This window comes from Anser cygnoides, chromosome 4 (genome assembly GCF_040182565.1).
Source record: "Anser cygnoides isolate HZ-2024a breed goose chromosome 4, Taihu_goose_T2T_genome, whole genome shotgun sequence".
NCBI lineage: Eukaryota > Metazoa > Chordata > Aves > Anseriformes > Anatidae > Anser > Anser cygnoides.
Genome location: NC_089876.1, coordinates 61,887,247 through 61,913,795, shown reverse-complemented (window position 1 = coordinate 61,913,795; position 26,549 = coordinate 61,887,247). Strand labels below are relative to the sequence as shown.

The 26,549-nt window shown below is 39.9% G+C and overlaps 1 protein-coding gene across 7 annotated transcripts in view; it reads right to left on the bottom strand.

Moving 5' to 3' along the window:
• Positions 1 to 26,549, bottom strand: part of MTUS1 (microtubule associated scaffold protein 1) — a 115,072-nt gene that overhangs the window by 22,731 nt on the left and 65,792 nt on the right. For 6 of the 7 annotated variants that reach the window (XM_066996779.1, XM_013179867.3, XM_066996781.1 and 3 more), the window contains one exon: positions 5,739 to 5,956. In XM_066996779.1, coding sequence (XP_066852880.1) covers positions 5,739 to 5,956 — 218 coding nt within the window. Of the gene's footprint in view, positions 1 to 5,738; positions 5,957 to 9,575; positions 10,597 to 26,549 lie in introns of those variants that run through there. The other variant, XM_013179869.3, reaches the window with a different exon arrangement.

The window sequence follows — 26,549 nt, the reverse complement described above, 5'->3', positions numbered from 1 at the left end:
ACCCTACTTGAGCAATTGTTTATTTAATTTTTCAGTATTTTCCCAAATTTGCCTTAATTCATCTCATCTGAGCATGTGACAAAGTCAAAGTCTTGAACAGATATGATGCAGCTTGACAAATTGCAATGCCATAACTTAAGTTCTCACATCTATAGAATTAAAATTACCTTTATCAAAATTTTTAAAGGTTAGGATAGGAGATCCTATGCTTGAGCAAAACATTACAGTATTTGTTCTAAGTCCTTCTGGCTTTAAGGCTGTTTAGAATTTCATCTGAAAATGCAGTACAAAAAGAGAGAAAATAACATCTTTTGCTTCTTGTTTCCTTCTCCCACGAGCCCCTCCCTTTTATTTCAAATCTGCAATAGTTACATCTAGCTTGCTACTGTCATCAACTGTGCATCTTCTTTAAAAATTAGGAGAAATAACAAGGTAGCCATGGGAATTAGCTTCTTTGTCAGGGAAGGCAATACTGGCTACCTGAAACATGAAACTTGTTTTTAAAGTCAAAGATGTATTTTTCTCAGCACACCTTTTGCTAGGACTAGCTACAGGGCTGAACTTTCAGTTCTCTCCATCACCCCTTCTGAATACCCAACCGCACCCAATAAATTTGGTAACTCAAGTGTCTTCTAAGAAGCTGGATGGCTATTTCACCAGAGCCTGGTCTCACAGTTGTGAGCTATTAACACCCAGAAAAGTAACAAAACTTCAATGTTGCAAAAAACGTTATTGTCAATTAGCAGTCAAATGTTACAAAGAACTTGAGAATAACTTGAAACTTCCTTGCTTTCCACAACAGCTACCTGTAAGATACAAGCTGCCAGAGCCTAGGTTTGCTATAAAGGGTAAGCTACTGTGTTATCTCTCAAATGCTATCCTTTACAGAACAGATCTGAATTCCTCAGAACCAAGATATTATCTTTTGATTTCTGTTTTAAGTGACTTGGTTACTTGTTTATTTATTTTTAAATCTGAAGAAACAAAAATGATCTTATATCCTTACATTCTGTCTCTTGTAAAAAGAGATATCTATACTCTGGGAAGCCAGATTTAATGAGCAGAAGTGCATTTTGGATGAGAATCTTAATGAGAACCAGACAGGTTTGATGTTAGGTTCTGGAAAGTCAAAACTATAAATTTAAATTCAGACAGCTGTGCTTAACAATGGCCTTGCCAATGTATTTTGGATGTACGTGCCAAAAATGCAACTGTTCCAAAACTCTTTCTTTTACCACTAAGGGTTTGGGGTTTAGTGATGCAATATGTACTTCTGCTCCTTAAGCTGGATATGCATTTCTCATATAATAAATATAAATATTTTCTGCTGAGCTTCCATGAAGGCCAGCACAAATTATTCTGATCAACATGTCTGCATATTCCAAGATGGAAAAAAACTAAGTGCTAGGAAATTCCCAAGAAAACTAGTACCTTGACTCTCACAGTCATCTACATGTCAGGAAATGCCAGTTACAGTAGCTCATGTATTAATGGTAGATTTTTATTTCCACCTAGAAATACCAAAGTCCATCTCAGCCACACAATTTCTAGCTCATTACTTATGTTGCTTCCTGTATCGCATCCACAATTAATGGTATCCCCATATTATTTTGCCAAGGCTCTGTAGCCTTGCAAATCACATTCCCTCTGTGAAGGAGACTTCTTGAAGAAGTCACCACAGTCATTCCAAAGTAAAATTTGAATTGTAAATTCCATTCTTCTCAAGTACACCAAGAGAAGAACAGCAGTAAAGTTTTGTTTCTGTTCATCTCTGGAACTCTGCAGCACCGGCAAAAATTTGAAACTCGCTTCTATTCCTGAGTCTTTTAAAAGCTCTGGAAGGACTTGATTTTATTTAATTTCTTAAAGTAAAACCAACAGAACTGGGTATTAATAAAACATTTTACTGCTTTTTTTTTTTTTAATGACTTGAGTACTTCCAAATGTGGCAATTAAAATGTATGCATTAAAATACGAGAATATGAAGGCAGCAGCTGTCAATTCACACTTTCAATACTCACAAAGCAGTTTGAGTCACACAACAGCAATACATTTCCTCTTCACTTCAAAGCTACATCTTCCTTGAACAGCTTTAGAAGTGACCAAAACCAAATATAAGACCAAGCCAGTACCGTGCAGACAAAACAAACATCTCCCAACCCCAAAGCTGCGGCGCTTTAACCGGAGCTCATGCTGCTGAGGGCCTCTCAGGCACACATCCCTGCCTCACACCAGCGCTGCTGGTTTTTCACTCTCACTCCTTCCCAGAGTTAACCACTTCACAAGAGCACGCCCATAAAACTTCAGGTATGGACAGACCTATGAAAGCAGACCAGAGTGGTTCCTCTCCGTGGCCTCCTGATGATGTTCCTGAACTGGCTCTCCCCAGGGCCTGGCGGGCACCAGGCCGTGCAGGTGCAAGTGCAAGCCCGCAGGCCTGACAGGCTCCACCACGGCCAGCCACAGCCTCACCTACACCAGAAGTCTTAAACCATATCTCTAGAGTTTCTCTGAACGCATCTACTACTAAAGGGACAAGAAAAAAGTCAAAACATGCAAAATTAACACTCAAGTCTATTGTACATTTCAGAGCTTACGTAGTTAAAGGCTAACGGAAGACGGCTTTCCTTTGCACTTGGTAAGCCCGTTTCCTCTGTACTGTCACTTTTCCTTTCTTGTCTGAACTTAAAAAAACAGGAAAAGAGTTACGGAGCCATAGGAATTACCAGGGGACTAGAGGGAAAACAGCCATCTAGAAGGACTAGCTTGGTATTTTGGTAAGATTGAAGTTTGACACGTACTTTTAACACTTAGCGTACACACAGTTATCTAACAAAGAAAAATCTTGGTACAGTTTGACATTCTCATCGGACATGTTCCTTACCATCAAGCACTCAGGTTGCCACCAGGGTTTCAATCTAGTGCTAACTCATTGCAACAGGATCTGCTCGGTTGAAATCTGGTTTTACAGTTTTATCAGGGTGGACTGGCCCACCTTGAGGAGGCTTAAATTCAGAACAGTCATGGTAGAAGCAGGTAACCACATAAATCACCTGGACAAACCCTAACAGCTCCAGTGTTAGAGGTATTATCAGAGCCAGCTATTAATATTGACAGCTCCATGATAATGCTTGTAACAAACACGTTTGAGCTCACACAGAGTTTTGTTAGAGATTCCTGCTCGGCTGGAAACAGCACAGCAGCCTTACACAATTTTGTTTAACCCTTAGACAGCAGCCTCACAACTTCACTCCAGAAGGGCTGGCTGCGTTTCTGACAGAAGTCACTGCCAGCAAATTCTTATTTTGCCAGCAGCTATCCCATTTCACATGAGCTCATAAGAAGCAATTTAAAATTTTGGTACAGAAATGCATCTGGGACCTCTTGAAGAGAAGAAAAAAATATAGCAGCAGCTGATTCACCTCTCCCAGTAACTTCGGCTTTGTCAGTTCCTGCTCCCGCAGGGAATACAGGAAAGGCTGGGGCAGGTTTTGCCAAGAGGCTCTAGCTGCGACATACAGCCTTGAAATGATGCAGCAGCTCACCATGGCTCTTTTCTCTGTCTAACCAGGCAGCCTGTCCTCAACCCTGCCTCCCCCTTGCACTTGTTCTGACCAGAAGAACGGTCCATGTCACTAATTTGGACAAGAAATGCTCTCTCTATGGCTGGAGTAGCTTTCTGGCAGCTGAAAGCTGAATCAGGGAGAGACCAGCACCAGAGGAGCATACAGCAGGACCTTCTGCTGGTGACAGCATACTGTTTTATCAGCTCAAGCTGTACTGTGTTACTTCACACTTGCTCAAGTAGGAGGAATGGGAAGCACAGCCTTGTTGTTCACATAATAATAAAAAAGATTATGCTTAGTTGATTTCCCCCCGCCAAAAAAACCTGAAAACTACTTTCATAAAAGCTGAAGCTACTTTCTGCTGGCTCTGCAGTAGTTAAGGCAGTGGTTTTCAGCTTGAGTTAAACCCTCTAAGTTTCTCCCTGAATTTACCCCCAAAATTTGAGAACTACATAGGAGCAATCCCTGAGACACACTTCCAAAAAACATATGCACAGCCAGTTGGGATTAAATTAGCTAGACCAAAATGCACGCTTCAGAAAGGAAGGAAAAAACAACCAAACAACACAAGACCACTCTTCAGTCTTCTCTAAAATACAGAAATCTTGAAGGATGTTTCCCCTAGCTACTCATCAGATTTCTGAGTACTGCTTACACCAACCATGGTCCTCTTCACTCCTACACTAAGTACAATAAGACATTGCCTCTTCACCTAGGACTTGTCTTATCCTGGGAAAGAAGAGAACATCAATACCTGAAACAACTGCAGGTACATGAACACATCAATTTTTAGCCCAGTTACAAGTGCTTAGACTTAACACTCCTGGATTACTTGTTTTATATAATTGATATGCCTTTATTAAATTTAATTAAATTAATAATTAGATTTTATTTTTAATATTATTAAATTTTAATGATTTTATTTTATTGATTTTAATTTATATATTTGACCGATATTTTTTTCTTTCCACATGCAAAGTAATAATGTAAAGGTAGAAGCAGCAAAATTATTCTCCCCCATGAAGTTCTTCTCTCTTCCCTCCATCTTACACATTTTTTTTTTTTTTTTTTTCCAAATAACCACCCCCATTATTCTCGAGGAAATAATGCCTAGACTATAAATACACTGTAAAACAGCCTGGAAGAAGTACATATGATAGGCTTCTTACTAAAATATCAGGTAAAGATACGCAGATTAAGTATTCCTTAAAAAAAAATAAAGTAAAAATTGCAATACAAAATATCTGAAGGAACCTGGGCCAAGACTTTTAATTATAAAAGTTACCAGAAATCTAGGTTCTTATTATAAAATATCATGAAGACTGAAAGGAAGTTTAGCAGTCCAAATTTCACAATTTTGTATTAGATGACAGGCACCCAAAAAGCTTGTACCAAATTGCTTTGAAGATCTTAAATTATATTAGAGAAAGATGTTCCAATCAAGAGTTTAAAAAACTAAAACAAACCAACCTCACAAAACTCAGTAAAAGCAACTGTTCTTTCTGAGTTGAACCAGACTTGGACTTAACGATAATGCAGTGTTTTTAGTTGAAAGGAGAGTGAACAGATATTATCCCAGCAGAAGAGAATGTTATGTTTCTGGCAGCATACTAAGACAACTCAGTGATTTTTATACATTGGATGAAATCACTACATATGGGAATGGCTAAAATACAACTGGTATCAATCTTGGAACATTAGCTATAAATACAAAATGAACTGCTAGTAAAGTCTGCATCAACTGTTGCAGCATAAATCCATAACTGCTATCCCCTAACTTGAGATTTCTTTTCTCTCAAAATCTTTCAAAGCAGACCAACATTCTGGTGCATTATCAAACTTATGAAGTCATTCCGTACGTCAAACAGACTAGGACAAGCAAACATTAACACATATCAGATGAACTCCACTAAATTTCAGGTGCATTATTGTTATTATTATTTTTATTTTTATTTTTATTTTTTTTTAATGAAAGCCGATAATTGTAAAGATACTACCAATAATGCAGGATTCAATAGCCAGTATCCTTCACTTCATTCTCAATTATTTGAAAGCTTATGTATCAGTGTATAATATATTCAGAAGCCATTGTTGAGAACAGTTCAACAAATTAAAGTCAGAATGGATTAGTTGCAAGACTTTTTTTTTTTTTTTTTTTTTTTTTTTTTTTACCTCAGACTGCAGGTGCTGGATCACAATTGTCAATGCTTCAAACTTCTGGTTGCTGCTTGACAGGAATTTCTTCAGCTGCAGAATGATTCCACTTTGGTTCTCACATTTTGTCTTGTACTGTGTCAACTCAGCTGTTTTTGTGCCAGGTGAATGCACATCTGTGGAGGTTTGTGTCTGTATGCACGAGCTTTTTGGACTCCGTTGCTTGCCCTTGTCAACTGGAACAAAAACACCAATTAGTTAATCTGTACTTTATGTCTAATGAAAACTTAAAGGCAGGTACAAAAGAAAATAGATCTAAACTCTTCCTGAAACACTAACTAGGAGAAAGGGTTGTTTCCATAGCACTGTGGATCAGACATCATCATCTGACAGGCTGGGCTCTAGAACCATATACAATGTTTCGCTCTTTGTCCTTACCTTTGTGTATTGTGGCTTACTTTTCAGCATATTCTACATACTGTGATTTGAATAAGTGTTTACACAAAATGCAAGATTTCTGTAATCCTAGCCATCCACTGACTTGTTTCTACCTTAAGATGAGTCAACCACTTCCGTTTGCAACATGTATTTCATATTTTCTACACTCTAAGGTAGTACTGAATACAAAACCATTTTCCCCACATTTCCTTGATCTTTTCCTTCCTTCCTTTCAAAAAAAAATTACTGCAAAAACTCCACTCTACAGCTCAGGTTTGAGCTCCATTACCCAAAGGTCTTCCAACATGTTCCTAGCATCAGCAATTTAGGTCACAAAGATGATACTTAAAAATGCTCTAAAATGTAGCATATTTCAAGTTTGCCCTGCTGCTCTTCACGGTCCAAGAATTACATAGCTCACTTAATATTCTCAGTTATGTTGCAACCTCAGTCCCTTCACAGTACACAATCGTGTGGTGCCAGAGGAAACCACATTACATAACCCAGCACTTGATTCGTAAACACCGCCGAGGTTACAGGTTTCTCTGCTGCCTTCAGACCAAAAAGGTACAGTACTGCAGTGCAGATAGGGCCAGTCTTTTGATCACACACAGAACAAGCAAACACTTTTGCAATAGAAGGCTGACGCAATACATAAATATCCCTTGGCATTTTAATGGAGACATCGGAGGAGATTACTTTGTACAGTGTCAACTTAACAAGATTTCTTCCAGATAAAGTGATAAAACCTGAGAGATGAGATTCGGAGAAAAGAAAAACAAGAACATGTGGAAAAAACAGGGGACATATTAATGAACTAGAAGTAGCTGCTAATGAATCCCTTCTGAAGCCCAAACACCTGGTATGAAGGTTGTCAAGTGACTCTTGCATATCGCCAGCAGTGAAAGGCTCAATCACATAACTTAATAATATTAACAATAAACCTTTGACTCTCAGTTAATGTTAGTCTGACACATCAACTGCTGCATTAATACACCAGTCTTGCATAGACTTCGCTCGTTTTCAAAACATTTGAAAAAGTTTTCTGTTCAAAATACTGATGTCATCTGTGCCTCTTGCTGAGCAGCGTGTGAAGGGCCTCCTAAGAATATGAATTTTCCAAATAAATCCTCTCTAGGCAAGATTTTCTGTCCTCCCTTAGTTAGAGAAATGTCAGCATTATTCCTTTATAATGTTTGGACACCCTTGCATTATTGGAAATTTCACTGCACTCCTGCTCAGGAGATGCTGACTGTTACAGGGTGTATTTTCTATTAGAAACATACTGTCTTGCTGTTTAATAGTAGAGCTGTTAAAGGTATCAACATAACCCAAATCAAAAACCAAATTCTAATCAGTAGGGGAAACAGACCAAGCTTGGCTGCCAGTTCCAGGTATATTTTTACCACCATTTTACCTAATGGGGCCAGTTCTTTTCTCACAGTGCAGACATAACGTTGTTTCATTTACACCTCTATAAATGAAAGAGGGTTCAAATCTGAGAGCTGTCTTGTTAGATTCCCAACAATCTTCCAGCAAATACTTTTTGCAGCAAACACTGGTCACCTTCTGAAGGTTCTTAAAAAAAATAAAAAAAAAATCACAAGAGGCAATAATCGAGGGGAGGAAAGGAAGAAAAACAGGGCAGTGACTAGAGAATAAAGGCATACATTCAGTCCTTCCCTGCCCAACTGGCTCATGTACTCCTACTCTCTCATTTATTCCAACTCCCTCCCTAAAAGCTTCCCTTACAATAAACACAGAATTGGAGCACTATTGCTGATTTAAGGGTATGGGATAAATTTACTAATAAAGATACTAATGTCAACACTTAATTCACTGTATGAAGTGACTAACATTATTTGTTAGGACCCCGACAGAGCATGAAAAGCTGCTTCCCATCTGTACGAAGGGTTGCAGACAATTTTTATTCAGGGAAAAAAATTACATCAGATACTGTTACATAGTGAAGTTATTTTGTTTAAATAAGTACCCTGATACAACAGCTAACCGCAAGTGACAATAGACTCCAACTATCCACTGTCTCCACAGCCTAGCTAGCCTTTATCAGTTTGCCAGTTTCACACCACTGCTTTTATTGTGGTGCCCAGACCACCAAGCCTCTTCAGAGAAGCTCCTTCAAACATTCATCCAAGCCAACCCTGGATACTGAACTAAAAAAAGCTGAACAAAAAAACGTGCACAAGAGAAATTCAGTGACATTCCTGTTAACAATTTTATCACAGGCATGTGCTTATGTACTTTGCAGAACCACTTTAGATGTTGAAAAGCATTTCTCTGCTAGCATCAACCCTCCGTAGCATGAACTGCCTCTACGGATTAACGCCAGCAGCACTCCAATGCTTATTTATGGCCTGTGTACCCCTGAGCAATGACAGATTGTTTCCAGATTTGTATAGAAGCCATACTATGATGTCAAAACAAAAGCCATAACTTCGTTAGAACAAAGGCATCAAGTCTAATTACTGATACAACACATCAACAATGGACTCTAAATTAAGGACAGTATCAGTCACCAGCCCAAGTCCTCCTCACTTCGCCATTTTTACTTGCCACCTTTACACAAGTCAGACTTGCAAAGTAAAACAAATTTTCCCCTTCAGTTAGCTTGTGGACTCTTCTCCAACAGTCTAGAAAACACAGTACCCAATCTATTTAAAATGCTCAATTTCTGAAGATTGTAAGTCACAGATTCTCAAGTATTACATGCAGCACAGCAACCCTACACAATCACCACGTAGGGTCTTATCCTTTTTTTTAATCTATAAAAATAGCAGCAGCAGTTTTGTAAGGATTGAGCCTTCTGATCACTGAATCAGTCACAGAAGATTCAGTATCTTGCTGGCACAAAAAAAAAAAAGAATATCCTATGACCTTGGTAAAGGTCCAGGAACCCTCCCACTCCTTCTGAAGTCACTGCATGGACAGCAGCTGTAGAGAATTTTCTTTGGGAAGACTGTTAGGCCCATCCCAAGTTTTTCCATAATGAGAACCATTTCCCATACATAGTTTCTCTAGTTAGCAGGTAATCAGAAGCAAGAAATACAAAACCACTCATACATTGGGGTGCGTACCATACAGTTGTGTTTAGGAGCTTCAGCGTTGCACAGTACTTGGCACAGTACTTGAGCGGCTTGCCAGGTCCTGCTGGTTTCCTGAGCCTCTCTATCTTGCGCACTGCTGCTAAATTACCAGCTGAAACATCCAGCACCCACTTTTTGGTTGGCAGAGCCAAATCAAAGCCTTCCATTGCTTACCATGTACGAGGAAGGCCTGCGTAAGTGCGAGAGGTTCAATTTCTAAGAAAAAAAATATATTTCTTAAAAGCATTCCAAATAGCCAAAAGAAACCACATGACAAGCACAAGTCCCCACGCTATGATCACCATGGTCTTACCCCTAAGCACCATGTTTCCATGTTCCTCATCCAAACCATTAGCTTCCACGGGCTTCTGAAAATTCACATGCATCTTGTGTAAGCATCTCTCAAAGAAAAATCCATGCTCAATGTCTTCTCTTGTAGGAAGGTGCAGGCTGGTAAGAACTTTCTGCCTCTCTTCCATCTTCTGGAAAGCCTTGTCTACGCATGTCAAGTTGGTGCTCACTTCTTTGATCAGTAAGACCAGATCGGCCTGAGTATTTAATCGAGCTTCCATTTCTTCCCTTACTCGCTGGATTTCCTCGAGCACATTTCTTATATCCAAGTGACTGGACTTCACCTCTGCTTTCAGCTCCTCTTTCACCTGCTGTTGACTCCTCTGCAGTGCTAACACTGTTCTGATTTCCTTTTGAGATGTTTCCATGTCACGCTTCAGCTCCTTCTGCCCAGCCTCCATCGCCTCCTGACTAGCTCTAACGTCTGCCAGCAATGCCGCGAGGCACTCCATCCCGATCCCACGGGGGTCACAGAACTTCTCCAGGGCCACAGCTTCCAAGCAGTCAGGACCACTTGTGAGCCAGCAGCAGATTTCTCAGATAGCCAGAGAGCTAGCACATAGCCCTCAGCATGGTCCTACGTCAGCTTACAGATTGCTTCAGTGAAGGTGCTAGGTAGAAGTCTAGTACTAGGTAAGGCAAAGGGACTAAATAAAATACTTCAATAAGCAGAGCTGTAGAGACAGAGCTCCCTCTCAAGAGTTAGCCCGAGTACTAATCGGTTTAATTGGCAGATTATGCCACACCTGAATTTTTTAAATCTTTGGCTGACATCACTGTACATGGGACGTCACCCAGAAAGCCACTCCCCACTGTCATTTGATCTGCGCATCAATAGAAAATGCCTGGGCATCAGTTACCAGGTTTGTTGCAACGCAGCCAAACGGTGCAAGAACACAGCAGCCCTACCTTTTCAACAAAGGCTCAAAAAGAATGTGAATTGCAACAGTTCGACAGTACTCAGGTATTTCAATCCTACATTCAAACAAGGTGGTTGTGTACCCATCCTTCTGCTAATGTCTGCAGCGAGACTTGATGCATAAATTGGTGAGTGCCGTGGCCATTGCTCCTCTCCCACTGAATACCCCCCCCTCATTAGCACAGCTCATTACTACCAGGAATGCTCATTTAGCGATCTGTGGAAGCACCCAGATCCTGAGGAAATCCTCTAGTTCACAAACAACGAACACTTACAAAAGCAACATGGGAAAACTGACTAATGAGATGTTTCTGACAGGTTAAGGAGGCAGTCTTTTAGGTACCACCTCTGAGTGTTATTTTTTCTTTTTAAAAGCTAACACTTCTCAATTTTAAACACAGAACTCACCATAATTTTAGGCTCCATGTAAAAACAGGAAGACTAATGATGCCAGGTTGTTAAGTTGTTTTGTTACAAAGTGATTTAATTACTCAGTCGTTGGATTCAGTTTGAAAAAATGACCAACCCAATATATATTCCCCTACAGGAAGCATCTGCGTCTGCCCTCAGACCGGTGACCTGACATTCAGAGTAAGGCCCAGCATTCAGAGCGGGTCTCACACAGGCTAAAGGTCAAGGCTTTTACACACACCTTCATGCTGTCATGCCTCCAGGACACTCTCTCTGAAGTGACGATCTCATGAACATCCCAGAGCAGAAGATCTACGCTATCCATAGAAAACTGCAATAATCCCATCAGCACAGTTTGGGGATGGGAAGCATTACAAACAACCCTGATTTTTGTGTGTGCACAGCTGCAAGATTTCTACCTCACCACAGTGCTGCTGAGCAGGGCCAAAGAACCGACCCAGCAAGTCCTGCTTGCACCGCAAGGTTACTCCTCGCTTTCCAGTTAGCCTCCCACACCAGCTCAGGCACACTCATGGGAAGGGGAAGGGATCGGAGACACATCCTCCACACACAGCCTGCAAATATTGCCCAACTGTCCCACTCTCACAGCCCCCTGGTGGACACAATACCAGGGGTAGAGCTTTTTTCTGAGCGTCTCACCTGCCAGAAGGCCAGACATGCACTCTTCTGGAACGTTTTCTATATTCAGGCAGTGGGACTTTCCCAGCGGAGCTACAGGCTGCAGGAATGCCTTCCTCCCCTCAGCACCCTGCCCCATTTCTAGCTGGATGGCTATCCTGAGAGCTCAGGTGCTATTGACCACGCACAGCCCTCACTGCAGACTGGACCACAGAATAGACTGCAGAAGCACAACCTGACCTTTGAATCCAGGTAACAAAATCCTTGACAAAATGGATCAGGCAGGTGAGAAGAGCCAGTTACAAGCACTTGGCAGTACTTCTTCATCCCTAGACCAATACCTGCAGTAACTCAGCTCAGCAGTATAACACTTTATTCCAGCCTTTACCAGACCTTAGCATTTCCAAAAAATCTCAATAATACAGGTGAAGAGCTTGCGAAGACCTTGTCTGATGCTTACTGGCAGCTAATGAGAATCCAGCTGCATTAATATCCACTGCTTCAGTGATGATACAGGTGGAGAATGGGTTGCACTGTGTGAGAGGGAGGGTAATTCGTGAAAATTGCAAATTTAATCTTATCAATTGTACCTGACACTGATTTAAGTTGAAAATGAACAAAAAAAAAAAGACACCAGTCATAGTTTTGAAGTTAACAAGCTCACTAAACCATAGTAAGAATTATGGTGTATTACTTAACACTGTAAAATATATTTGAAACATTAAACAAAAACATTTACACAAAGCTTAACTGGGAATCATACAAAAAGTTCAACTACTTTGACCTTCAGGGTGACTGCATGCTCTGTACAGCCCCAACTGGGCTCAGACTTGACACAGCAATCAGATATTTTCACTTCCCAAACATGAGAGAAGAAGGTATACCAGACTTTCACTTTTCCAAGAGGTCTCTTTTCCACCTAATTGTAAGTGCTAACTGTACACTTGCTATTTTTTTTAGAAGTACTGTAACAATAAAATTGAAGAAAAATCAGCAACTGGATCAAATTTCTCCAAGTATACCAAAAAACACTGAAGTAAACTTGAAGATCTACCTGTTTTTAGCAGAGGCTTAAGAACCAGATGTACACTGCATCTCTACTCCAGATGCTTACCCTTTCCCTCCCATAACAGAGCTGGTCCCATCAGATGCAGTGCTGCACGATCCATGGGCCTGATTCCGGGGTTTTTCCTTTGGGAGTTAACAGATCTCAGCCTAGCATCTGAATCACCCTTAGGTGAGTACATAACTTCACTTTGTTTGTTAGTCTTCATGCAGCTACCTCGGAAGCCTCAAAATAATCTCTGTAATTCTCCCCTCCCACAGTGCAGACAAGCTATTTAAGCAATAGAACAAAGACTGATTGATTCCACCACTTTGATTTTAACACGTTTGCCTAGTGACAAGCTATGGCATTTCAGAGAGGGACACCTAATAACATCCCTACAAATAGAGAAGCTACTTGATTTAATCTGGAGCCGTGTGTATATTGTATTTGAGAGGAACTGAAAATTTGGCTAGCTGTAAGTTGCAATCCTAAATTCTTTCAGAACTCATGCTGTAGGCTATGAACCCAGAAAGTAGTTTCAGACAAACGTACAGGGAAAACGGTCCCCAAGAACGTAACTAAACCAGTGTCTGTGGATGGCTTGAAAGGCTGGGCTTGGGTGGAAGTCTCCCAGCCCTCCTTGCAGCTCCACAGCTTGGTCAACTCCAAAATTTTGCTTGCATTCAGCTTGGCAAATGGTGAAAGCTTTCCATGCCTCCCAGGGTCCAGCCTAGCGAGCGTACAAATACGGGCTGCTGAAGAAGTACTTTGCTTCTAAGCACTGCCTCAGGCCTGTCTACATAAAAATCAGTGCAGACAGCCCTCACTTGCTCTGTCCGCAGCCTTAGACAGCTGCATGCTTCCTAGAGCAGAACTGTAGTGCTCCCTTTCCTTTGCTCTTACTGCAACCTCTCGAACTTCTCTTCAAGGTCAGGCCCAAGCCTACGCCAAGGAACATCAGCTTAGGTTAGCTGCCATGAAATCCTTTTCAAATTGTTCTGAGCAAAACCAACAACAACGAGGCTGTTTGAAAGGTTGAACTGAACAAAATTTAACTGCAAGCAGGCAAAACCTGACATAGCTGCTTAACGAGATGCAGCGGGATTCAAACTTACACATCAGAAATGCCTCTGCCTTTCTTTGCAGAGGTACAAAGGTTCTTCAGCATTGATATATATGTCTGTGTAATGCTGGTACAGCACTGGGGGGAAAGTGCAGAACTACCATGTATTATTCGAGGCATTCAATCTGAAGCACTGTTTCCGAAGTCTGTACCTGTCCTTTCGTGCCAGCTCAGCCGCTGATGTATAGCATTATAGCATTAACTTCTAGCCTCAACACAGCATTCTAAATTTATTTCTTTTTGCTCCTCCCTTCCCAGCACGTAGTTGGATGTCCTTATTCACACGGCAATGAAAAGGAAAGAAGTCTCAGCTGTCTTCCTGCACTTCAAAGAGCTCTATGCCTATGTGACGTTTTAATTGCACGCTGAGCCCACGTGTCTCGCTGCACTGGCCACCTGGGGTCTCAGCTGGAGAGGAGCAGGTCTCTTTTGAAGCGGAGAGCATTAGGAGAGCATTAGCGTGTCAAACCATTAACATGTCAAACACTTCGCTGCCCGCTACAGCGCTGATTCTTAGGTAAGAGACCAAATGTCTCTTACAGACCACACCAGAGTCTCGCAGCCTACAGCTGTTACCTGGAAACTTGAATATCTGGCAGACAGCTCATTAGCATCCAGGTTGTTGACACAACAAACCGAGCATGAAACAAGGGCTTCAGTTCATTACAGCACACTTTACACGGTAACATGGGTGAAAGAGGAAACCTGCAAATACACGCAACAGAGGAAAGACAGAGCAAACAGTTTTCCTGACCAAGCATTTGCGTGCCATCCACCAAAGGCCTAGAAACTCCACGCAGTCCTTAACTAATCCTGTGCAAAGGGTCATTTGCAGGCAGCTGTCAGCTTACTCCTTGCTAGGTAATCCAAAACATACTTCATTCTTTCAGGCTCCCAAGTGATAACCCAGTGTGTAGCGAACCCTCTGCCCTACACCATGCTGTAGGACTTTTTGCTGCTGGGCTAGGAGGATGCTTCTGTTGTCTTTTTGTGAGGGAGAGATGGTTCTCCCTGCAATGAGGAGGCAGCTACGAAACCAAAGCAAGCAAAATGCCAATGATGTGTAATACTGCACTAAAGTTCCTCAGTACATCATCTTTCCAGTTCCTACCCCCAATAAAGCAGACTCTCACCCATGACAGCCTTTGAACTGGGTCCCTGTATGCACTCGCCCATTAATATTAACCACCTGCCAAAGCCTCAGTATTTCCCAGCGCAAAACATGCCTTCCTTCACCCAAGGGATTAACACTGATGTGTCTTTTGTTCCTTAAGGTGTCACTAGTCATACAGAATATGGCTCTTGAGCTGTTTTAGGACATTGTCAAACGCACTAATGATTTCCTGCAACACAGTATTTCTCCCCCTAGAAGAAGCATGTTAATGACAGTTTAGTTTGCCAGTAATTTGGTATGATCTTTTTTAAACTATACAGATTAGGGATACAAAATCCCTATGTTGCATTAACTTTATTCACATTTCTGAAGATTAGCATTCATGTTTTAAAACCTATATCAATCTTACATTGAAATGTTTCAAGAAACTGGATTATGACAGTTGTAAAGATACCCAAACTGAAACTAAGTAGATGTATTATCTTCTAAATTGCTGGTGGATTCCCAAATAAAAGCACAAAGGAGAGTATTATCTCACTCGTTATCTTACTTATTATCATCTTATTATTATCTTACTATTATCTTACTCTTATTATCTTACTGCAACTTCTTGATCAACAAGCCTGTTTTTTTTTTTAAAGAGCAAGCTTTGAAGTGAAGTCCAGCAATAAAGATTCTCTAGAACTGTGCCTTACGTTGTATTAGTATTACATTTCTTTCACTTCCTCAGTAGCTGTTTCTTATCCAGTCTTCATGACAACACATTCAGTATTGGGTGAGATGATGTCAAATGGCCGTGCATTTTGTCAGCCCTACTAGTGGTGCTTTGACAAAGTCAGTGAAGATGGAAGGAAATAAATAATAGAAAAAATACTCTAAAAATACCAGTGTTGTGCCTTTAACAGTTTTTACCTTATTAAGCACAGATCCATCTTATAGAAGCATTATTTGACTTTCGAAAAGAATCATTTTTTTTATATTGTGTCTTAAAATTGCATGTGTAATATATTTAGTCACCAAGCTTACTGGAACTGCAACACCTAGAACTGAAAGTTTTTCATCTAGCTAGTGTGTATCAAGCATAAACATAAACTATACATCAAATACAAAAATAAAGATATCAATAAGTTGACCATACATACAGAGATGACTGCAAATGAAATACATTTGAAGCGATATGCAACGTATAGAAGGCAACTCTAACACACATCAGTTAGACTATCAGTAGATCAAGCTTTTTTTTTTTTTTTTTATTTAAATAGCCAAGAGCGATATTGATGCTTGATATTTTAGCTTGTTCTGAATTAGGACAAAATCCAGCACAAGCTAGTTAAGCATATGGGGGGGGGGGGGGGGGGGGGGGGAATAAAAATCAAAACAATGCCTAAAGCCTAGAGCATATGTATTCTGACCTGAAAGAGAGTGGCTGTATGTACACTGATAAATCAAGCCTTGATGCACATTAAAAATGCAGGGAGTCATCCATTTTTAAGCACGAAGATGACAACATGATGGAAAGCAATTGCATGAAGATGTGGTACTGTATGCTGCAGCCTTGGTCAATAAGGACCAAGTTAAAGCTTGTCAAATCTCTCTCAATTATCCTTGTTTTAGGCGTGTGTATTTTGCTAAAACCAGTTCTTCATACACACCCCACAGGCAACCTTAAATCACTGAATTCTCCAGTTTTTGAAGCAAAGAAAAGAAAGCACTACATTTAGGAGCTAACAATTATGTTTATGTATGGAGTTTACATTTTAGTAAGTTTCTTTTTTAGGTGTTGCTCTAGGTAGGCAAAAAGACATTTGAAGGAGTCCTCTTTTTTCTGCATACCTTCCTATAGCTGCAGTTGTGCTTTGTCATCCTTGAAATGCACAGCTGCCCAGAGAGCCAAGCAAAGGGAAGACTGGTGTTCACACTCTGCTCCTGTTTCCTCTCCACCACCTTCACTCTCCATTTCTACTTCTTGTACAGGACGTTGGTCCTTGTTGTCTGGTGCCCTCTACTGTTTCGCCATAGATATGTATTTTTGACCTTCATGCTTCGGTTTGTGTCTGCAAAGTCAGGCCCCAGAGTCAACTGGAACAAGGAATCCTGCCATGGTTAGTTTGCACCATCTGCAAATCCTTCCCAGACCCCACTAGTTGCCTCCCCAGTACAAATCCCAATCCCTTTTCCCTAGCTCTGCATCCTTCTTGAATACGTTCAGGGCTGCCAACTGGCCTGCTTGCAGACATTAAGGCAACTTCACATCTGGGAAAAGACTTTCAGAGGGTGGGGTCACGGAAAGAAGCCCTGCTATACATACGTGCACGCAAGTACGTGTGTGTAGGAAACCCTCACACAATACCAGAGAGAAAAATGACAAGTCCACCCTTTTTGTGGCTCCAAGTTCTCACACATGCCAGGGAGTGAAAGGGCTGAAACAGCCAGAAAGGAAGGAGCTATCTGAGTTTCAATGCCTGTACTCATTCCTTCCCTAATGCTTTAGTCCAGCCCTTTGTAGACTGTGATGCTCAGCATCACAAGTGTAGGACTGGAAAAAAACTTCAGAAACCATTTACATCATTCCTTGCAGAAGCGAAGTAATAACTACTGAGACATAAAAAGCACTTTGCCAGACTTCAACTGTCTCAAGTCTCACCATAGCACAGTCCCCTGCATGCTTTTCATGGTACCTTCTCTTCCAGCTCAAACCTGATGTGACCTCACCTAGATTAGATCCCTGCTTATAATTGCCTTCGCATCACATTTTTTCATGCAGACACTAACAGGCTAGCAGGGAAGTTTTTTCTTCCGTTCTCACATACGTACAGTAGTCTGCTATGTGCTGAGAAGCCAGACATGTAGACAGCTTAATTATTTTTTTCAAATAATTTTTAAAATGATTCCATCCCCAAGGGCTATCAAGCATTGTAAGCATGCTCAGGATAAACACATGAAGTAACTGGGAGAGACACTATTACTTACAAATTCAAGTAAGAGAAACTAACAGACTCAATTTTTGACATCAAATTTACTCTAGATCCGTCAAACTTAGCTTTTAAAACCTAGGGGCATTTGAGCCAATTTTAGTAAGAACTTCAATGAAATCCCAAAGTCAGTTCTCACGGCTTTTAGAATTAAGCCCTTAAATATGAAAGGTACTTTCTCCTTACATACTCTAGAGCTCTACTTTGTTGCCATAAATGCAAACAAAACAAAAAACCCTGCAATGAATTTGGAACCTAAAATGAATTAAACTTGAATCAGTGGCAGGCACAACTGAAGCTGCAGTTCTTCCTTCACACCAGCATATGATTAATTAACCAACAGAACATTTATCAGCTCATCTTAATGTTTGATCCAAGAATTTGCTACTTCACTAGTTTTTCTGAACTGCTTGAAGTCTTTCAGTCCCCATCAGGCTCAGTAACTTGCAGGGAAAGATAATCTTTCCTTGAAAAGGACTGTACAGAAGAGACCTGTAAAATACATTTTCACCACAAGACAGACATATTAATATGCAACATCATTTCTTGGACAGTATCTGCAGTTATCTGGGATGGAGAGAGAGGACTTTTGTCGTTGTTTGAACTCAGAAGCTATTTATTCAATCACACTAGTATGAACTGATGTTATATGACTGTAACAAATGTCACTGGATTTGAGCATGGCACTGAAATGCTGCCTAAAGGATATTATAGAAGAAAAAGTAGGACAGGCAACGGGAATTTAAAGAGACCCCAGAGTGTTAGTTATATTTCGTATTCTTGTCTTCATGCCAAGATTGCTTCTGAACATATCCAGCAATAGCTTCCTGTGTTTGTGAAACTCTACATTCATTTAAAGACAAATACATCCAAGATTACACTCAAATTCACTGATGTTGTTCTTTAAAAAGCTAAGTGATAGCAGTTCTGACCATATAGAAAGCACTACAATGAGTGCTACACTGTCTGTAGTCGTATTTTACCTACCAAAAGATGACCAGTGTTCAATTTTAATATTTTTCTTATGAAATAGATGAGCACAGTTCACAGCTTCAAACTGTAAAATAGCTAGCATCCAGATTCTCATTCTGGAATATGCAGATTCATCTTTTAGAGAAGTCACTAATATTTGAGTATAAAAACAGAGTATAAAACAACTCAGAGATCAAGCTAGAACATGAGTTCTGCCCATAAATTAAAAAAAAAATCAGTGCTGATATAAGCATGATCAAGCTCCTAGGCTAAAAATGAAATGTAAGAAAAAAGAAAAAAGAAAAATAAAGTTTACAGTAGCTGTTGGACTTCACAAATCCCTTCAAGAATCAATCTTTGAGCTCTTAGGAGCCGGACAGAAAATGCTGCGCTAACATTTTTAACATTGTTCCCTACAGCATCACCTAATGACCTTGTTTCAAGCAGTATCTGGGTTGGTTTTAATCACAGCCCAGAACCAGCAGCCCAGCACACTGCTCCTCCCCGGCTTCATTGACTTCATTTGATGAGCTCAGGTTCAGTGCTAAATTAGGTGTTTTCCCATAAACCAAGAAAACCCATGTGAGTAGTTACTGGGCAAAAAGTAGATCAAAATGATAGTACAGATTAACAACAGAATAAAGATATACATTTATCATATTACAGAGGACTGCCCTGGTAAGTCTAAAAGATCACATAAGGGAAGGTACGTTATACTTGGTCAGTATCTATACTGTTACACTTATCAACATGATTAACATGAAGTGACAGCTCTGCAGAAAGAAGGAAAATTTAAGCAGGCATCAAAATCAGACATAAGCTCACAACTTTAGAAGACTGTCTTTTAAGAGGCGGTGGCAGCAGCATAGCATGCCTTAATGAATACCAGCATAGCTAAACACAGCTAAAATTAACCTCGAAAAAGTACTTTAAAGCTACCCTACTGATAAAACTCAATTTGCTGGTCAACAGAATAAGGCAGCATCTCAAAAGAACCACTCCAGATAAAATCATCCATGTGAATTCAAGCTTCTGTGCCTCAGTGAAAGCACAAGGCACAATACAGCATGCCAATTTCCACAGCCCAGCTCTAACGTGCTGCTCAGAGTCCTCTTCTCAAAAGACACACAAAAAATGCACTTATACAATTAGAAGCAGTCACCATGTCACAGTTAAGGAACTATTTCTGTATTTCCTGTTATGATAAACAGTTTTCCTGTTATTAAGCAGCAAACATTGCTCCCCGGGGACATGCCTAGAACATTGCACACCATTGTCTCGGCCTGCTGAATCGGGCCTGAAGGCAAGCCGGTGGAGCCCATGCAAAGTCCTGCCAAGGGGAAACAAACCAGAACAGGGCAGCACCCAGAGCTTTTGTTAACCACAAGACATCCATCCCCACCCTTCCAGAGACATGCGGCCCTTTCACTCCTGGCTGCACAGGCCTGGGAGTCAAGGGGCTTTTCGTCCCAGTGGCTCCTAACCAGGCTGCACAACTGAAGACCGCTGCGGCAAAGGCTGCCTGGCAGGCACCAGTGCCCTCATCACGAGGTGTTTGCCCTGCCTGCTGCGGGCCCATATAGTAACTCCTGTAGAGGAGGTTGGAAATAGTCATGCATCGTTCTCCACAGCTGATGTTCCCCCAGGTCTCTTCTCCTTGAGCTAACAAACCACTATGAAGGCAGCAGACTTCCATTTTGTATAGCTGGGTGGGGACAGGGGAAACACAACAGAAACTTTCTTGAGAAGCCGATACCGCCGATAACAGTGGTGTTCTCCAGGGAATATTTGCAACACACTGCAAAGACTAGAACTCCTACGTAAGATTAACCCATTAATTAAGATCCCTGACTACAAACATCCCTACTTATGCCACTAACAAATACAGCAAGAAGAACATTCACTGCACTTTCCATACGCATCTCAATTTCCTTGACCTACCTCATAGCCAAGATGTCCTTCCCAGGACACAGGACTTTTTTTTTCCCCTCCAAAAGTGACAAGACTTCTTAGTTTGATAAGTTGGTAGAGCAGGAGGTGTTTTGTGCAGTACTATTTGCAGAAAGAATTAAGCCTTGATTTTATACTGGTTACACAAGTAGCACGTGTTTACGGCTAAAAAAAGCAGTCTCCAAGCCTGCTGTTTTATTTGGAGCAGAACAATTTGAAACTGTCGTTTTAAGTTCAGTCCTCTTATTCTCCTGCTGGAAGCATTTCCTATATTCCTGTTTTACTAGTTATATTTGAAAAAATATAGCACAATCTATTTTTGTAATAAGTATTAACATTCCTTTTTTAATAATTTAAGTGTTTCTGATGTTAGCAACATTCACAAGCAGACAAAAATGAAGGTCACTGAAATATCTGAGAGCCTAAAAAACTGTACTAAAGAAGCAAAGCTGAAGTCAACTCATTAATAAATATTATTTGTAATACTTTCCAGACTTTTCTACTGAAGGATTTCAAGCTCTCTTTAAGAAAATGATGAGCTTTCAGTTAAAGAATTCCCCCACAGATGTCCCCAGCTGTCCTGTCTCCTGCCTAAGCAGAAGTATTTCCATAACATCACATACAAAATGTTCACACAAGCATCTTGAGAAAAAAAAACTTTACTTCCTATACATCTAAGTAGCATATCACCATGCGAAGAAGTAGCAAAAGCAATTTTAACCAAGAACTGAACACAGGTTTATTAGCTCCTTTGCCACAACTACTAGACAACAGTTAACACCAATGGAAGGTTCATAAATAGCAGCTGTGAAGAACGATCTCAGCCAGATACAAGCCAGGTTATTTGAGGTAGACTATTTCTACGTTTGAGTATGTTGGCAGTTAAATCAAACAGGATTTATTTTTTTAAGGAGTATTTAAAGCCATAAGTTATACTCCTGACACGGTTGTTTTTCAGAAGATCAAATACTAGTTTCTTTCCAAGACAGAGAATAGAAATAACACTTCCATGCCAAGGAAAAAGTAACGGGGAAGAGCACAATTTGTGAAGACCATTGGAAAGGTGCTGGAGATCCCGCTGAGTACAATCTAAATCACCAAGTAAGAATTCTGCAGCACTGGTCTACCGTGTTATTATGATAAAAACAATTGCTGTAACAAACCTCCTCTTAAAAATAAGATTTAATTCAATCAAATTTTTTGCCTTCAACACAACCCTATTGAACTACAAACAGCAGAAATATCAAGAGGTGAGCAAATAGAGGTACAGGTGAACTCAGCTGCAAGTTAACCAGCTCGACTGATACAGCCTTCACCAAATTTTGTTCTGAGGGAAGGCAAGCCATGAGAGAATGTCTTCTTGAGAATGGCTTTCCAAACAAGTTAATTTGGGTACAACAGTTAGTGAAACCATCAAGAGCTGTTCGAACTCCACCACTTTCCTCAGCAGCATCAAATCTAACCACCACGGACCTAGTACTTTCCTATGCACAGTGACATTCAGTGATGAGATTTATTTTTTAAAGCAATAAAAACCTTGGAGAAAAACTTCATTATGTGACACTAAACTAACAACCAATCTATAAACAGAAATTAACAACTCTTGCCATGAATTACAATGAGAGTGGTCTCAGTTTATTCAGTACTGCCTCCACAGTACTTAACATCAATTGATCAAATGTGATTTTAAGATGCAAGAAACCTTTTTCCGTCCACCATCCCTTTCTATATCAGTTTTCTATGCCTACAAAGGAAGAAGAGTACTGCAAAAACAATGAAACAACTGGTTACAATACTCAAAACACTGCATTCTAGCACAGAAGCTTCATGGTATCATTTTCCTCAAAAAGCCATTGCTCAAATCAAATGAACTGTACTAAGACAGAAAGGCTTTAGCTGTCTCAATGCTATAAGCCATTTCTACTATAGTAACAGATTCATTTGCATAAGCCGCACAAACTGGTAGAGGCAGAATCTAGAAGGTTAAGTCTAGTTTTACTGCACTTGAAAACCCCCAAAGAAATCTAAAAGCTATTAAAGTGCTGGTTGTTTTTTTCAGTGTAATTGTAGCTGCCTGTCACTTCAAAACCCCAACCCACTTCACAGCAATAGAAGTTACAGCCAGACTACTTTCACCTATTAGACATATCAAGTGGGAATAAATTTAGCATATGCAATAATATTAGCACGGATAATTTGCTAGGTCTTTTGTGTTTACTTTCCAATTAACTGTTCTTCTGTGAAGTTGAGCTTGAAGCATTAACTCTACTTATCTCACGTTGACAAATACATGAGGCATTCTTCACAGGTAATTAATCTGTGTAAGTGAAGGAATAATAAAACCCAACATCACTCACTATAGCGTAGGACCAGAATGCAAAAGCTGCCGTGCATCTGCTTTTCACAGTACTCTGCTTCCTCCCAAGTTTTTCTGAGCATAGCTCCTCATTTGCATCCACTTTAATGCTTTATTAAAATACATACGCAGTTTAAGTGTTGTCATCACATAAATTACTGCTTTGACTCTTGTTTGTTTTTTCTTGGTAGGGTGGTTAGTTTTTGTTTGTTTGTTTGTTTTTTGCTATCCAGAGTTCATTGGAGAACTAGTGTTATCTTCATTTTATACCCGTCACAAACATAGGACATGGATGAAACTTGTGTAGACTAAATGTTACAAACAAACAAAAAAGCTCCACTACTTGAAAAAGAACCTCCATTTAGCTATCATTTACATACTTACTGAAGCCATGACCTATTAAGATTGAAATCAAGCATGCCAGGCAGCTCATTTCGTACCCAGTCCTGAAAGGATGAAGTCAGGAGCTAAGAGTCTCACAGACTTCAAGAGGAACATGATTAAATCTAAACTCCCCATGATTAATAGTTTCCAGCTATTCAACTTCTTTTGCTCAGAACAGACAAGCCGTTTTTACTTCTGAACTATATTTTTCCTTGGTAGGAAACACAAACATTTAACTTACTCATCCTGTACCAAATATCTCTAGTAGACTTTCAGATTTAAAACACTTAGTAAGGTTGAGTGTGTTGGGTGTCTTCCTACAGTTCCATAGGAATCTGTGATGTTGGACAATAATCATTCCTTTAGCTATCCTTAGGAAAAAAACGTCATGGTATACGAACAGCTAAGCAACTCATGACACCTGAGGCTTTCAAAATCCTCAAGATTTTGTTCGTTTCCTTTAAGAGCACTGCTTTGCAACACACAATTTCATACAGTCGTCAGCGTTATCTGAAGCAGGACGAAGGGAAGAAATTGTATTGGAAATTGATGTTATCTGCTCAAATGAATAGGTCTGTGATGTATGCTTGTTGCAAGCACGGGGAAAAGGAAATTTTTTAAACTGACATTGCTGTAATGACATCAGGTGTCTTTAGAGACACTTCTTATTCCCAAGGTAATAAGAGAGTAAACAAGGTTTAGTAAGCAGTGAAAGCCACCAGAGGGATAAGAATGCTAAGTACAGCTTGCTTAAGGGAAGAAGAAATCTAGCACCATCAAGGGCTTGGTGAAAACATTGAGACAAAAATTTACCACAAAAGCAACAGTACAGCTCATTATACAATCTATGAAAAAACTCTGGGAACAAAAGGCATGAGAGCTTTGATCTCCATTTGCAAAACTGGTTCCTTGTGCAGAATTTTATCTTCATGCAAAAGGAAATGTAAATAACTCAGAATGAATATTTTGAATCATTCGTACAGGAACGTCTTTCTCTGGCAGTTTTTACAGAATCATGCAGAGATGATTTACTCTGTCACACCACTGATGCGTGAAAAGCATAAAAAGCACTTTAGTCACTCTTTGGTAAAAAAAAAATCTTTAATGGTTTAATAAAGGAAGCAAATTTTATATTTCATCACTGAAAGATTAGATCATATTTAACATATTTATGCAGTTGTGTTGAATTTTTTGTTGCAGTTGCTTGTAAAACTTACTTGTAGAAAGTAGCAGGATGAGTACATTAAGTATTTTCTGAAGTGTTTCAATGTTTTTGTTTTCCTGAAGAGGATGTTTGTTATAGATCGGTAACAATGCAGGTATACTATACTTCCAGTAGCTGAGGAAGTGACACTTTTTGATGTCTGCCTGTATTTAAAGGGAGAAGAGACCCCTGGATATAAAGACCCTGAAGCAATGTAGAGCACACAATGATGGAAGTTAGATACAACAAGGCAGCAATCTGGAGAATCTTGATATACACCAAGTTTTACAGCAAATTTCCTCCAGATTTATTCCATTCCTAAAAAATAATCTGATTTTATTTGATTGCAATGCTTACAAGATATTTGAATTTCTCCAGTCACTCTGACAACTCCATATGGACAAGATGTAAGCAGTTCAAACATTCTTCATCGCAAGGATCTGTTCCACAATACATGCAATGACTAATTTAGACTAACTTAACACCAGTGTAAACTGTATTTCCAGCCATAACCACATACCATGAAGAAACTGTGGCAAGCTGTTGCAAAACATTCTCAAATCAGAATGGAAACTCACAAGATCCATTCTTTTCCTCTTAATAGTGTTTTACATCCTAAATTCACAAAGCTATTCCTCTATAGTCAGCCAGAATATAGCGGAAGAATCCAACTTGACCTATGCTCTAGACCAATTGAAAACTCTACATTTGAGCAATTGTCATAACTATCTCAAGACAGTCATACAAGGCAGTCTATGCTACTATGAAAGGAAGCAGTGGATTAAATCCATGATAATGCTCATTAACAGTGCAACCTACACCGAAACTGTAATTGAATGATGCTTACATAACACCTTTTCCCATACATATTCACATTCATGCATGAACCCTGAAATTCCTTTTTTCAATTACTCTGCCTTATTTGTTCACACAGTCCCTATATATTCTATTTCTCATCACTTACGTGACCTGAGAAAGAAGCCACATGTCATTTTAATCCAATTAAACCACTACAAGCAAAGATACTCAAACCTATGTTGCAGAAAGCAAATATGGCTCCTCCTGCCATCAGCCTTTCAGACTCGTGATATACATTGTCGTTGCCTGATCAGCTCTTACGTTGTTGAGTTTTATGAACCAGAAATAATCACAATCAAGCTTCAATGCATTCAATGTTTTTAAAAACACAGCTTATTTATACATACTTGCATTTTCCACTACGGAATATGACCTGGTTTTCAGATGCCCTACTTTTTTCGTTATGTTCAGCACTAGCTAACCGCTGGGCAGCTTTCTGCAAGATACAAGGACAGTAAAGCAGAAGGGGAGACCAAGTGAAAATTTCTCTGAACTTCCAGTTCTATACCTTTAGTGTGCATTATGCAAAAGCTAGAGAGAACAAGCAGAAGGTCTGTTCAGCGCTTCTTAATTAAGAAAGTGCTGCTTAACTGGAACACAGCTATCAATCTAGTTTGCATGCTGCATCTAACAGAGGCATCCTGCAGGCAGTTCTTACTTTCACATCCACTCAAATGAAAGAAAAAACAAACGGATTCTTGTCACTATAAAATTACCTTAATACATGCCTCGATACTTTTTTTTTTTTTTTTTTTTACAATGATACCAAACTTCAGTAGTAGTTAATGAACGTACAGAATATTGAACATTATTTCCCCATTTCTCTTTTAGTATTTCTATTCCTGGAATATGTGCTACCTGAAAATTTCATATTGTTAGCAACATCAGTGATGTAGGTATGCACAAAGACTCCCTCATGTAAGAAGTTTTAGCATCAAGGTATTCTAATTGCAGCTTAAAAGCCATGCAAGCAAGCTGCAAACAGA